Below are 16,474 nucleotides of genomic sequence, written 5' to 3' on the forward strand. Positions count from 1 at the left end.
GCAAGTGGATAGCTTCATTCACCTCAATACTGAACTGATTCCACGACCTATGGACACACTTTCCTGTAAAAATCCACAGGTATGGAAACGGCTGCACCTGGGGACAACTTGAGACCAGCCCAGGACAGAGAACTATGGCAAGCTACTGTTGGCAGCCTATGCCCCAGCAGGGGTGATGGGCTTAAGTACAATTTGTCTTCTTTTGCACATTAGTTTTCTGTCTGTCTTTTTCTTTGTGTAATTTTTTCATTGACTTTAGTGTGTTTCTTTGTATCTATTGTGAATGCCCACAAGAAAATGAATGTTATGGTAGTATATGGCAGCATACTATATACGTACTTGGATAATATATTTAGTTTGAACTTTGAATTTACTGATTATGACACTGAAAAATGTTACTCAACCCAAGGTGAGTATGTGGCCTCCAGCAGAGGCATCCCATCAACCTGTTACTTCCCTATAACTCTTCAACTTATCTTCTTTCATATACTTCCCAACAACTTCCCTTGGTTTATTTTTAACCACTCACTTACGTTAAGTAACAATGTACAGTTCTCAATTAACCTACGTTTATGATGTGGGAGGGATTGAGAACACCTATGAGGAACTCACAGGTAAAACATGCACATTCCAAAAGAACAGCATCTATGGTCAGGATTGATGAAGGCCCTTAAATGAGGCATCTAACAGATTTATTGGCAAGAAATGATTGAATTTCAGAACTCTGTTTCCTAGCAACCAAACATCAAGATTAATTTACTACATAAGAAATACCCCAAGGCCATTTTCAGCACTGTTCTCATATCTTTTGATTCTCATAATGTGACTAGAAATCTATTGTTGTCTGTTTTGAATGAATGCAGTCACGAAGCCTCCATCCACAGTGATCTATGAAAGATACATCACCCTTACCTCAACTATTCGTGGTCACCTCTGATCATAGACTTCTCAGCCATGTAAATTGAATTGAACTGAATTGAATTGACTTTATTTCTTACATCCTTCACATACATAAGGAGTAAAAATTTTTATGTTATGTCTCCGTCTAAATGTGCAATGTGCAATCATAGTCATTTATAATAAGTTATAATAAATAGAACAGTCAATGTAATATAGAGTACACTCAAATCTGCGTGAGTTCGTCATTCTGATGGCCTGGTGGAAGAAGCTGTCCTGGAGCCTGTTGGTCCTGGTTTTTATGCTACGGTACCGCTTCCCGGATGGTAGCAGCTGGAATAGGTTGTGGTTGGGATGACTTGGGTCCCCAATGATCCTTCAGCACTTTTTACACACCTGACCTTGTAAATGTGCTGAATCATGGGAAGTTCACAACTACAGATGCGCTGGGCTGTCTGCACCACTCTCTGCAGAGTCCTGCGATTAAGGGAGGTACAGTTTCCAAACCAGGCAGTGATGCAGCCAGTCAGGATGCTCCCAATTGTGCCCCTGTAGAAAGTTCTTGGGATTTGTGGGCCCATACCAAACTTCCTCAACTGTCTGAGGTGAAAGAGGCGCTGTTGTGCCTTTTTCACCAGACAGCTGGTGTGTACAGACCACGTGAGGTCCTTAGTGATGTGGAAGTCGAGGAACTTGAAGCTGTTTACCCTCTCAACCTCAGATCCATTGATGTCAATAGGGGTTAGCCAGTCTCCATTCCTCCTGTAATCCACAACCAGCTCCTTTGTTTTTGTGACATTGAGGGAGAGGTTCCTTTCCCTGCACCTAGTCTGTCATGCACCTAAAATCTTCTGTAAGTGTTGATAATATATACCATTTCTCAAAACTCAAGAGAATACTGTCACAGTCTACTCCATATTCTTTTATAGCAAACTCACCATCCTTTGAGCTGGTCTTTTGAATCTTCTCTGCACTCCATCTGTGGCAAGCACTTGCCCTCACTGACCATGACCTCTTTCCAAATCTATAAAATCTCTTACTGCCTTTTTTTATGTTCCCACCAGTCTACACTCATGTTTCGTATTTCCTTTATCAATCTCCTGGTCCTTCACTCGGTTCTAAAATACTCCCAACTCTCAGACCTCCTACTATTTCTGACTACATTATAAGCTTCTTGCTTTGATTTAATGCTAGCTCTAAGTAAGGTGTATATGGTTACTAGAATGAATCACTCTTTCTGTTGGGGCTATAAGTTTTTTCTCTTCTGCAAGATATTATTTCCTTAAATGCTAGCCACTAGCTCCTCACCATTGAACCCTTTAATGTGTTCATCCAATGTTCTGGCCTCTAGAGGTTCAGTTTGTATTGTATGCATTTGTTTAATGCATATCACTTCCTGTATGTAAGCAGTTTTTAATAACATTTCCTGTGTGGGTTAATTGGATTCAACTATAAGCACAGGGTGTAAAGATATCTATCTCTATCCTCTCTTTACTTGCCCTTAAAATGGCAATATCTGTGAGTCTTAAGCTTTGTTCACATTGGTAAACAATTAGTAAATCTATTTTGAAGGAAGTATTATTTTATCGCCTGTCATCGTTAAGATAGTGTCACATCACAAGTTTACTCTTGTTTCCATGGCGTAGATATGGAGTGTTGTGTGTGTGTGTGTGTGTGTGTGTGTGTGTGTGTGTGTGTGTGTGTGTGTGTGTGTGTGTGTGTGTGTGTGTGTGTGTGTGTGTGTGTGTGTGTGTGTGTATTAGCTTGGTTAACACCAATTGCAATATTAATCAGCAGTATTAATATATTAAGGTGCATGGTAATTCTGCATTGAATTTAACATATATTTTATTGAACTTTCTGCAGTTTCACAAGTAAGATTTCATTAAAAACCTTGAAGGAAACTTCTGTCTCAGGTGATTTTTGAAAAGGTGTTTAACTCACTGCATAGTTTTGTATATCCATACCCGAGAGCAGTAGATCCAATCAACTACAGCCGATATGATTCTCGTGCCTTTATTGTTTAGATTTAAGACCCTTGTCTTATATTGAACTACATCACTTTCAAACTCAGTGTAAGATTAGGGAATTTTGTGGCAAAAACCTACATCTAGGGTGTGAGGAGGGAAGGAGTGTGGTTCAACAAAGACATTAAATATGAGTGGGATGGTTAAGTTGGTGGAGGTGGGCGAGTGATCATTAGTTTTATGAGTAGGGATAGTCATGAGTTACAGGCCAGAGAGATCCTTCAAGGATAAATCATGGTCTGAAAAGGTCAAGTTCAACATAATGTGGCTAGATTGTGAATCTGTTGAATTTGGCAAGGGCCTTGGTGGTCAGGGGTATTTGGGTGGGTTGCGGGAAGAAGATCTCATTAAAAGGGTCTAATCATGTAGAGGGATGGAAGGTAATAGTTTGCTTGGAGATGTCAGTGGAAGATAGCAAAAATGAAGCTCTCTCACCCCCAGCAAGTGGAAGATCACATTTTCATTTCTGCTTCTGTTGAATTGAATGGTTACATGAACTCAGGGATACCAGGTTCACAGCCATTAAGTTTAAAGCACATGTGAAATGTGAAGCCTAAAGCTTCTTAAAGTATTCAAGATGGGGATCTGCCTCTCAAGAGTAAAGTATTCCCATCCATCTGCATTAAAATCCAAAGTGGTAAGGTTTATGGGGTTGATTCAGCCTATCTTTAGTTGCATTTTGTTAAGTTTCTCCACTTCTGACCTTGTGATGGATGGAAAACAATTAGGTAGGTGATAATACTTGGGCCTCGGACACTGTCCAGCAGTATTCCTGTGGTGATGTCCTGGATGGAATAACTGACCACCAACAACCACATCTAACTTTCTTGGAGAAACTAATTATTAGCAAGATGTTATTGTATGTGTGGAATAGTGTAACATCACATTGAAAAGGTCTAATGAGTGATGCATCTATCACTAAGATTTCATTAGTTCTGACCCACAATGCACCTTGAAATGGTCAGTAAGTGGTCAACTACATTTGCAACGTAAAGCAGGATTTTTCAAGGAATGGTGGGCTTCATTGGCATTAATTACTATCACTTGATGCAATTCACTACCTTTTGTGGACCTGAATGATCAACATGTTGTTATGTGATTTATAATTATCTGCTACGACCAAACTGCAAGGCAACAGGTGAAAGGGTTCAGGTGCTCAAACAAAATGTATACCTCAGACTGGGGCTGATCTGAGCCATATATTTTATGCTGAGGTCACTGGTTGTTTCAGCAAGAGGATGCTGAATCGGGAAACACAGATATAATATAGCAAGAAATTTAAAATAGACATGGCAAGGATCAGTCATTGTTTTGATATATTCAGCAGAGTTAGATCACCTCAGGATTGGAGAGAATTTTGTCATCTGGATGGCTATTAATGTACTATGTTACTGTTAAGTTAACTGTGGTTTTCATTGGGAACATTGATTTAATTGCCACCATATTTGAAAGAACTCCTTGCTGCCAATTCAGATAATGCCTACCACCACCATTTAGCTGAGAGATAGAGTCATAGAACACTACAGCATAGAAATGGGTTCTTCAGCCCATCTAATGCATGCCAAAATATTAACCTGCCTAGGTGCATCGACCTACACCCGGACCATAGCAGACCCATCCATGTACCTATCAAAATTTTGCTTAAATGTTGAAATCGAACCTTGCATCATCACCTCCACTGGTAACTTGTTCCACACACTCACCATCATCTGAGTGAAGTTGTTCCCTTTAAACATTTGGAAGTGGACAAGATAACAGAGGTAATTAATGAGTACTTTTCTTCAGTATTAACTACGGAAAAGGATCTTGGCGATTGTAGGAATGACTTACAGCAGACTGAAAAGCTTGAGCATATAGATATTAAGAAGGAGGATGTGCTGGAGCTTTTGGAAAGCATCAAGTTGGATAAGTCACCAAGACTGGGTGAGATGTTCTCCAGGCCTCTGTGGGAGGTGAGGGAGGAGATTACTGAGCCTCTGGCTATGATCTTTGCATCATCAGTGCAAAGGTTCCGGAGAGGTTCCGGAGGATTTGAGGGTTGCGGATGTTGTTCCATTATTCAAGAAAGGGAGTAGAAATAGCCCAGGAAATTATAGACCAGTGAGTCTTGCTTCAGTGGTTGGTAAGCTGATGGAGAAGATCCTGAGAGGCAGGATTTATGAACGTTTGGAAAGGCGTAATATGACTAGAAATAGTCAGCATGGATTTGTCAAAGGCAGGTCGTGCCTTACAAGCCTGATTGAATTTTTTGAAGATGTGACTAAACACATTGATGAAGGAAGAGCAGTAGATGTAGTGTATATGGACTTCAGCAAGGCATTTGATAAGGTACCCTATGCAAGGCTTTTTGAGAAAGTAAGGAGGCATGGGATCCGAGGGGACATTGCTTTGTGGAATCAGAACTGGCTTGCTCACAGAAGGCAAAGAGTGGTTGTAGACGGGTCATATTCTGCATGGAGGTAGGTGACCAGTGGTGTGCCTCAGGGATCTGTTCTGGGACCCCTACTTCTCATGATTTTAATAAGTGACCTGGATGAAGAAGTGGAGGGATGGGTTAGTATATTTGCTGATGACACAAAGGTTGGGGGTGTTGTGGATAGTGTGGAGGGCTGTCAGAGGTTACAGCGGGACATTGATAGGATACAAAACTGGCTGAGAAGTGGCAGATGGAGTTCAAACATAGAAACATAGAAAATAGGTGCAGGAGTAGGCCATTCGGCCCTTCGAGCCTGCACCACCATTCAGTATGATCATGGCTGATCATCCAACTCAGAACCCTGTACCTGCTTTCTCTCCATACCCCCTGATCCCTTTAGCCACGAGGGTCATATCTAACTTCCTCTTAAATATATCCAATGAACTGGCCTCAACTGTTTCCTGTGGCAGAGAATTCCACTGATTCACCACTCTCTGCCTGAAGAAGTTTTTCCTCATCTCGGTCCTAAAAGGCTTCCCCTTTATCCTTAAACTGGGACTCCTCATTCTGGACTTCCCCAACATCGGAAACAATCTTCCTGCATCTAGCCTGTCCAATCCCTTTAGAATTTTACGTTTCAATAAGATCCCCCCTCAATCTTCTAAATTCCAGTGAGTATAAGCCTAGTCAATCCAGTCTTTCTTCATATGAAAGTCCTGCCATCCCAGGAATCAATCTGGTGAACCTTCTTTGTACTCCCTCTATGACAAGAATGTCTTTCCTCAGATTAGGGGACCAAAACTGCACACAATACTCTAGGTGCGGTCTCGCCAAGGCCTTGTACAACTGCAGTAGAAACTCCCTGCTCCTGTACTCAAATCCTTTTGCTATGAATGCCAACGTACCTTTTGCCTTTTTCACCACCTGCTGTACCTGCATGCCCACCTTCAATGACCGGTGTACAATGACACCCAGGTCTCATTGCACCCTCCCTTTTCCTAATCGGCCACCGTTCAGATAATAATCTGTTTTCCTGTTCTTGCAACCAAAGTGGATAACCTCACATTTATCCACATTAAGCCTCACATCAAGCCAGATAAGTGTGAGGTGGTTCATTTTGGTAGGTCAAATATGATGGCAGAATATAGCATTAATGGTAAGTCTATTGGCAGTGTGGAGGATCAGAGGGATCCTGGGCTCTGAGTCCAAAGGACACTCAAAGCTGTTGCACAGGTTGTCTCTGTGGTTAAGAAAGCATACAGTGCATTGGCCTTCATCAATTGTGGGATTGAGTTTAGGAACCAAGAGGTAATGTTGCAGCTATATAGGACCCTGGTCAGACCCCACTTGGAGTACTGTGCTCAGTTCTGGTCACCTCGTTACAGGAAGGATATGGAAATCATAGAAAAGGTGCAGTGGGGATTTAAAAGGACATTGCCTGGATTGGGGAACATGCCTTATGAAAATAGGTTGAGTGAACTCGGCCTTTTTTCCTTGGAGCAACAGAGGATGAGAGGTGTCCTGATAGATGCGTATAAGATGATGAGAGGCATTGCTCATGTGGATAGTCAGAGGCTTTCTCCCAGGGCTGAAATCACTAGCATGAGAGGGCAGATTTTTAAGGTGCTTGGAAGTAGGTACAGAGGAGATGTCAGTGGTAAGTTTTTTATGCAGAGAGTAGTGAGTGCTTGGAATGGGCTGCCAGCAATAGTGGAGGCGGATACAAAAGGATCTTTTAAGAGATTCCTGGACAGTTACATGGAGCTCTGAAAAACAGAGGGCTATCGGTAACCCTAGGTCATTTCTAAGATAAGGATATGTTCGGCACAGTTTTGTGGGTCGAAGGGCCTGTATTGTGCTGTAGGTTTTCTATTTTTCTATGTTTCTATTTCATCTTTCGCACTTAACCCCTGACCACTAACTCTAGTTTCACCCAATCTCAGTGGAAAAAGCCTACTTACATTTACCCTTTTTATACTCCTCATTATTTTGTACCTCTATCAAATCTCCCCTCATTCTTCTATGCTCTGGGGAGTCCTAACCTAGTCAAACTTTCTCTATAACTCAAGTCTCAGCAATGTTCTTCTACATTTTCTCTGCGCTCTTTCAATCGTATTTACATCTTTCTTATAGATAGGTGACCAAAACTGCACACAATACTCCAAATTAGGCTTCACAAAGGTGTTAAAACTTCTACATATTATCCCAACTCCGGCATTCAGCACTTTGATTTATTAAAGCCAAAGTGACAAAAGTTTTCTTTACAACCCTATCTACCTGTGACACCACTTTCAAGGAATTATGGATCTGTTAATTCCAGATCTCTTTGTTCTACTGCACCCCTCAGTGTCCTACCGCTAACCATGTAAGTTCTACGCTGGTTTGCCCTCCAAAGTTGCAACGCCTCACACCTGTCCTGATGAAGGGTCTTGGCCCAAAACATTGACTGTACTCTTTTCCATAGATGTTGCCTGGTTTCCTGCTAAGTTCCTCCAGCATTTTGTGTGTGTTGCTTGGATTTCAAGTATCTGCAGATTTTCTCTTGTCTTAAATTCAACCTACTATTTTTCAGTCAAGCTGGTCCAGATCCCTCTGTAAGCTTTAATAGCCTTCCTGACTGTCCACTACACCCCCAATGTTGGTGTCATTAGCAAATTTGCTGATCTAGTTGACTACATTATCATCCAGATCATTGATATAGATGACAAATAACAACAGACCCAGCCCAGATCCCTGCAGCAGATCACTAGTTACAGGCCTCCAGTCAGAATGGCAACCATCTACTACCACTCTCTGGCTTCTCAAAGTGACTGAACTTTCTTGACCAACCTCACATGCAAGAGCCTTGTCAAAGGCCATAAAGTCTATGTAGACAACATCTATTCAGCTGGGTCATTCCCTCATCATTCACCTGCTTGTCTCCTTTCTGTTGTCCAATGGTTCCTGGTTATTCATTGATCACATGAATGAGGTATTGGTGGCAAGAATATGTAGAAAGCTAACAATACTGGCAAATAATTTCCCAAGGAGTTGATTGGTGAGGTGAAACAGAATTAGTGATTTCCTGGTGTAACAGCTATAAAATGGCTGAATGTGTTGACAAAAATGCTGACTCAAGTTTAGTTTTGGACTTTGATTATGCAGGTAGGCCTTCTGAGACAATTTACTGGAAATCATGTGATAGTTTCCACTAAATTGCATTCAGGGATCTTGTCTTGTATGAAGTTATCATTCATGGCAGAGGTAAGGGAGAACCTGAACAATAAAATAGTGAAGATGTTTCAAGAGATTACTCCATGGGTTGGATCGCGACCAGTGCCTGGCAAATTTAACACCCCTTTCATGCCTTGCCAAAGCTTTGTTAAAAATTAAAAATCTTAAAATTAAGTAAAATTGGAGAGAAGGTCCAGGGAGCCTCATTGATTCTATGATGGATTTATTGAGTATACCTGCAAGAAAATGAATTTCAAGTTTGCGTATCATGACATAAATGTACTTTGATAATAAATTTACTTTAAACTTTGAACATTATATAAAAACAAACCTGCACTTACATTTTCAATTATGTTTGGCTTTCTCTTTTTAAGGAAAGGAGTCATTCCATATACCCATGCCATATCTTTCATAAATCTGAGAGGTCTGGTATGTTTATTTGATCTATTCTGCTGAGGATGCTTGGTCTGCATCACAGAACTCTGTGTTAAGTCCATCATGGGTGCTGACATTTACAAGGGGTGACTGATAAGTTTGTGGCCTAAGGTAAAAGAAGTCAATTTTAGAAAACCTAGCACATTTATTTTTCAACATAGTCCCATCCTACATTTACACACTTAGTCCAGGAGATGAGTTATGCAGCTCTCGTTACATGCACACGCAGATCAACTCTTTGAGTGATAATGCAGAAAGTTTGAAGTTAATAACATCTCCTTCTACCCTGGGCCACAAACTTATCAATCATCCCTGATGAGATTAACTTCAAACTTTCTGCATAATCAATCAAAGAGTTGAACTGTATGTGCCTGTAACGAGAGCTGTATAACTCATCTCCTTCTACCTTAGGCCACAAACTTATCAATCACCCCTGCTGTGGTCACCTTCTGGAGGTCCGAGATCCGTATGCTCCACGACCGCTGGACTAAGTGTGTAAATGTAGGACGAGACTATGTAGAAAAATAAATGTGCTAGGTTTTCTAAAATTGACTCCTTCTACCTTAGGCCACAAACTTATCAATCACCCCTCGTAGATATACCATCATAACACAAGCATGTTTCTAATTTCCACACTGCCATGCTCTGAAAATCAATAAGGTCTGTCCCAGTACCTTTTAGGTCCTCTTGACAAACTTATACTATGCAGGGAATACATGTTGGATATATATACTGTATTATAGTTATACCGTCAACTGTAAGAACATACTGTAACTTGTATGTAAAAAGTATAGATAGAGATTTTTATTAACACTTCTTGCAGCAACAAAGTGATACAGTCCACATCTTTCCAAAGTACACAGCAATGGCATGATCACATTACACATCACTTTGAGGCACAAAGCAAGGGCAATACCTTCAGATCAAGTAGGTTCCCCTCATTAGTAACAGAAGCCATTCCTGACTTGTATACTGGGACAACGGACACTAAAACAGCCTCCATCCACTAGTACGGTATAGCCAACAAACAGAAAAAAAAACCCATCCCCTGCACCATCTGGAACATACAGTACAGCAGCAAATGGTTGATACATCTCGAACTGTACCATTAATGAGTAGGACTGTCATCATCTGTGGAGCAGAATTTTAGTCTCGAGAATGAAGTAACTCAAGTGAACAAGGTGCTGATGAATCCAGCATAATAATTACCTACAACCAAAAGCTATATCAAACTACAGTAGTGGAGCACATAGTACAAGACAATGCAGTTGATTATGTGGGTTTATTGCTTTGTACACAAATACTGCAGTCTTTGCTGAATCCAGTAATATGGAGAGGAAATGGGTTTAGCCAAAATGACATTGCCTGATACTAATTCTAAATCTGATGAGGCATGCTTCCTTTTATTTTCAATGAAGACTGTGATTCTGTCCTTTTTTTTTTCTCTGCTTTTCAGTCAAATATTCAGATGCAGGTCCTACATCTGGGGTTTTGATAGATTTCCGTAGAAGTTTTTTTTTACAGTAAATTAAAATTTTGCAAAGCTTTAACTTCTTTATCTGATAAATAACCTCTAACTTTTAAGTGCTAATTATATTCAAGTACAGATGAATCATAAATATGTGATTTTTTTCCATTTATAAAAGCTATTTACTTATCTAGAATATCAATAGATAAATTTATCTCATTATGTGTGCTTTACAACTTTTCTTCTTTGCATACTTTGTTCATGGTAATGGCGAGACTTGTATAACCATTTGTTTGGTTTGGTGGTAAACTGAATGTAATTTCACTACACATCCAAGATGGACATAATGACACGTGCATTTTTATAAAACATCTAACCAGGATGAAAACATATTAATTCAATGGGTTTTCACAGATAAAAACGCTCATTTAAGGAAAATGCATATTTTGAATATAGAGTTTAAATTTACTAATTTTTGAGTTTTTTTGAACCAAGTATCTAAATATTCATATAATATGCATTAAACTTTGGCTTGGATCCACTGAAATTATGTAAGATTTACTTTAATATCTAAAACTCAACAATACAATTCATTACTAGACATTCATCTAAACACTCACATTAGGATTTATTTTATTTGAACGGATACCCAGTTAAGCTGCAAGTCTTTCCATTTGAATGGATAAGTCATTTTGGATATCCCCGCTAAATTTCCTGGCAGTTTGCTGGCCAACCAGCAGATCCTGAAAAAGCCCAAGTCCTTCTAAAAATGGCAAAGCCTGGATTGAAATGATGCACGCCACCATTTTATACAGATTGCACTCAAATGCTGCTTTGTTAAATTGTACACAGTTAACAATTGTCATTCTTACGTGTGGACATTCACACCACAGTAGTCTGTGCAAACAATCACAATGAATCTTAGACACAATACAAAATATCGAATAGACCTTTTTTTGTTTATTTCCCTGTTATGAATAGTCTCCTTCTTGGCCTTTACTGTAGTAGGAATCTTTCACATCCTCCTGTACAAATTCTTCCTTCTTTTCCCATCCATTAGGCCAACCACCATTGCCACAAGTGGTGGCCCCATAAGACTTTGTTGTACCATAATTCTGAGTAATGTCACCGGTTTCTTCTGCCAGTTCATCTTCATTTATAAAACCACATTTTTCTTCACTTGTCTGCTCAGGGTCTGCCCAAGGCTGTTTCTCACCCGATGCAAATAATGCATAAAATATGACTCCTCCATAGTGGACAAGTGCCGCAATTAGAAAGACATACTGCCATTCTTTCTGACTCTGTGAAGGGAAACAGACATGTATGTATTTATTCTGTGGCCTGCAATACATCCCAAAGAGTATTAAGATAATCAATAACTTATGAAATGTGGTTGCCCTTGGTAATCAGGTTCCCACAAACACCAATGTCTAATGAGCTAATTATCTTTCTTTGGTTATATCAAAGTGCAGCACAGTGGTGTTAGCGACTAACGTAACGTAACTTTACAGCACATGTGATCAGGTTTATTCCCACTGCTGTTTTAAGGACTTTTTACATGCGCTGTGTCTGTGTAGGTTTCCTGTGGGTTCTCCGATTTCCTCTCGTGTTCCAAACACTCAAGGATTAGTCAGACTTGGGCATGTATGTTGGCGTCAAAAGCATGGTGACACTGCGGACTGCCCCCAGCACATCCTCAGACTGTGTTAGTCATTGATGCAAATGATTCATTTCAATTATGTTTTCATGTACATACGGCAAATAAAGCTAACCTATTCCAGGTTAAGGAATATCTTTATTTGTCACATGTACATTGAAACACACACAGTGAAATGTGCCATTTGCATCGAGTCAGGAAGGACTGTGCTGGGCACCCTGCAAGTGTCGTCACGCTTCTGACACCAGCATAGCTTGTCCACAATTCACTAACCCTATCCGCACATCTTTGGAATGTGAGTGGAAACCAGTGCACCCAAAGAAAACCCACGTGGTCACAGGGAAAGCTTACAAACTCCTTACAGGCAGTGGAGGGAATCAAAGATCATCTCGATCTTACCACTGGTGCAGTAACATGTTGCACTAGTCTAATTGACTGAGAAAATAAAACATAGGCCAAATCAACTGAAATGCACATAAGCTCTTAAGTTAGTATCCTTATATAGAATAGTATAGCATAGGAGTATTCTCTTCAGCCCACAACAGCTCTGCTGACCATGAAACTAATCCCTTCTGCCTACACATGAATCATATTCCTCCATCCCTATATAATCTTCATACCCTCATAATCCACACAAGTAGAACAACATTGCTACAAAGTAACCTCATGCAGTCACTATGCCCCTTTACTTGTTGAGTTCCCCCAACATTTCACATGAGTTTTTCAGGATTTTCAACATCTGCGGAATCTCTTTTCTGCTTAGCAAAATGAACTTTAAATATGGCAGCATTCAGTTTAACAGTGTATGTGTGAGAATTTACCAATTATTGTAAATAATATTTCAAAGTATTCTAGTTTTGATATACTTTTCTCCCTTTTCTGTTCTTAGACAACATATGCAGTAAAATACCCTGCAATCATAATTTTGGCTTTGTTATACAGAATGATCACAAATGTGGTTACCAAACAAACTTGCACAGTTTACATTTTTTTCAGCTAAAATTGCATCTGCATTGTGACTCTTTTACTTTAGGATGATCAAAACATTTTGAAGTATGATCATTCTAGAGATAAATATTGCAAGGTTAATGAATAGTAAATCCAGCTGACCACGTACGGGGAATTGGTGAATAATCCAGCAAATACCCAGATCAATAAATGGTGGTGTGTTTGGACAAAGCTTGAGAAACACATTTCACATGAGGACACTGACGCCTACAGTTATGCACGGCTCAAAAATTCTGCAATTAAGATCAATAGGTGGGTAGATTGGGAAAATCAGACTGGTGCTGAATCCTAAGGGAAGGAATTTGTACAATGCTGACAAGATGGCTTACTAGAGCAACTTGTGGTTGAGCCCAATAAGGAAAAGGCATTGCTGGAATGGATGTTGTTTAATGAACCAGATTTGATCAGGGAGCTTAAGGTAAATGAACCCTTAAGACACGGTGATCATAAAATCGTAGAATTCACCCCGCTGTTTGAGAGGGAGAAGCTAAAATTAGTAAGAGTCTCAAAGGTAATGGTGAGAAAATTGAAAATGGGGTTGAGTGGGATATTAAATAATAAATCAGCCATGTTGGAATAGCAGAGCAACTTGATGGGCCAAATGGCCTAATTCTGCTCCTATGTCCTAAGATCTTATAAAAGTAGATAGTTTTCCTATGATTTTTTAACACATAAACATATAAACATTGTGTATTGCCTGAAGGAGGATGGAAAAGTTTACATCAATGGCACTCATAGCATTTTTAAAAGGAGAAAAGGTGGAATGATTAGACATTTCTCAAATATCATGTCAAATATATGACAGAAATTTGTCCTGTACAATGGCAATGGTCAGCAGTGTTAGGTAATTATTTGAATAAGCTTGGCACCATTTTACAAACTCAACTTGTGCTACAAAAAAGATAAATAATATATAATTCTACGTGACAGGTTGTAGCAAAAGGTGACACCTGGACAGGAAACTACAGAAAATTTGTTGGTTGCAATTCAAACAAGAGATCATTAACTATTGAGTAAAATTGACTGTGAGTTGGTTATGAGACCATAAGACATAAAAGCAGAATTGGGCTATTCAGCCCATCAAGTCTGTTCTGCCATGCCATCATGGCTGATTTATTATCCCTCTCAACCCCATTCTCCTGCCTTCTCCCCGTAACCTTTGGTGCCCTTCCTAATCAAGAATCTATCAACCTCCACTTTAAATATACCCAATGACTTGGTTCCTACAGTTGGGTGTAGCATTGAATTTTACAGATTAACCACCCTCTGGCTAAAGGAATTCCTCCTCATCTCCATCTAAAGGAACATCCTTCTATTCAGAGGCTGTGCCCTGTGGCCCTCGGCTCCTCCACTGTAGGAAACATCCTCTTCACCTCCACCCTATCTAGGCCTTTAAATATTCAATGGATTTCAATGAGATTCCTCACATTCCACCCCCCCCCCCCACCCCATTCTTCTAATCTCCAGCAAGTTCAGATCCAGAGCCATCAAATGCTCCTTGTACATTAATCCTTTCTTTCCTGGGATAATTTCTGAGACAAATGGGAGAACGGCTGGATTTATTAACAGAATTATATTAGTAATCTATGAACATCCTTCCAACAGAAAGTTGACTATGTATTGTAACAGTGTTCCACTACTATTTTTTCAGTATAGCTTCTCTTTTACTGTATGTCATCCTTTTGGGTTATATCGATGGAGCACAGGAATCACCAATCAGTGAGCCAGAGGCTGAAGCTCTGGGATCTTTCAAGAATCGATTGATTCTGCCATTGTACCAGATGACTGGAAAATTGCAAGTGTCACTCCACTATTTAAGAAGGGTGGGAGGCAGCAGAAAGGAAACTATAGACCTGTTAGCCTGACAACAGTGGTTGGGAAGTTGTTGGAATCAATTGTTAGGGATGAGATTATGGAGTACCTGGAGGCACACGACAAGATAGGCCAAAGCCAGCATGGTTTCCTGAAAGGAAAATGTTGCCTGACTAACTTACTGCAATTTTTTGGAGGAAATTACAAGCAGAATGGACAAAGGAGATGCAGTAGATGTGGTGTACTTGGATTTTCAGAAGGCCTTTTACAAGGTGCCACACATGAGGCTGTTTAGCAAGATAAGAGACTGTGGAATTGCAGGGGAGTTATTAGTATGGGTGGAGCATTGGTTGATCAGCAGAAAACAGAGATTGGGAATAAAGGGATCCTATTCTGGCTGGCTGCCAGTTACCAGTGGAATTCCACAGGGGTTGTTGGGACTGCTGCTTTTTAGGATGTATATCAATGATTTGGACTATGTGATTAATGAATTTGTGGCTAAATTTGCCAATGATATAAAGATAGGGTGGAGGAGCAGGTACTGCTGAGAAAACAGAGAGCCTGCAGAGAGATTTAGAAAGTTTAGGGGAACGGGCAAAGAAGTGGCAAATGAAATACAATGTTGGAAAGGGTATGGTCATGCATTTTGGTAGAAGAAATAAACGGGCAGACTATTACTTAGATGGGGAAGTGAATTCAAAATGCAGAGATACAAAGGGACTTGGGAGTCCTTGGGCAGGATACCCTAAAAGTTACCCTCCAGGTTGAGTCGGTGGTGAAGAAGGCGAATGGAATGTTGGCATTGGTTTCAAGAGGTATAGAATATAACAGCAGGGCTGTGATGTTGATGCTCTCTAAGGCACTTGTGAGACAGCACTTGGAGTATTGTGTGCAGTTTTGGGCTCCTTATTTTAGAAAGGATACACTGACATTGTGGAGGGTTCAGAGAAGATTCACGAGAATGATTCCAGGAATGAAAAGGTTACAATATGAGGAATGTCTGGCAGCTCTTGAACTGTATTCCCTGGAGTTCAGGAGAATGAGGGGGGATCTCATAGAAACATTCAGAATGTTAAAAGGCCTGAACAGATTAAATATGGCACAGTTATTTCCCATGATAGGAGAGCCTGGGACAAGAGGGAATGGCTTCAGGATTGAAGGACGTCCATTTAGAACAGAGATACGGAGAAATTTCTTTAGTCAGAGGTTAGTAAATATGTGGAATTTGTTGCCACAAGCGGCTGTGGAGGCCAAGTCATTGGGTGCATTTAAGGCAGAGATAGATAGTTTATTGATTAGCTGGGGCATCAAAGGGTATGGGGAGAAGGGAGTGGGGTTGACTGGAAGAATTGGATCAGCCTATGATTGAATGGTGGAGCAGGCTTGATGGGCCAAATGGCCTACTTCTGCTCCTATATCTTATGGTCTTATGATTTCCAAACGATCATTTTAAATTCACCCTCATTCTCTACCAGTTCTGTTTAACTTTCCTAAGTCTTTCATTTCATTTGTTAGGGAGTTATGATTATTGCATTCTCCAT

At 40.2% G+C, this 16,474-nt stretch overlaps 1 protein-coding gene across 1 annotated transcript in view; it reads right to left on the reverse strand.

The window, feature by feature from the left end:
• Window positions 1-9,736: 9,736 nt before the first annotated feature.
• Window positions 9,737-16,474, reverse strand: part of slc17a6a (solute carrier family 17 member 6a) — a 60,683-nt gene continuing 53,945 nt past the window's right edge. The window contains exon 12 of the mRNA XM_073049732.1: window positions 9,737-11,757. Within this exon, the coding sequence (XP_072905833.1) occupies window positions 11,428-11,757 (330 nt within the window). The 3' untranslated portion in view covers window positions 9,737-11,427. The remainder of the gene's footprint in view (window positions 11,758-16,474) is intronic.

The sequence above is a fragment of the Hemitrygon akajei genome, chromosome 6 (assembly GCF_048418815.1).
Source record: "Hemitrygon akajei chromosome 6, sHemAka1.3, whole genome shotgun sequence".
In the NCBI taxonomy this organism is placed as follows: domain Eukaryota; kingdom Metazoa; phylum Chordata; class Chondrichthyes; order Myliobatiformes; family Dasyatidae; genus Hemitrygon; species Hemitrygon akajei.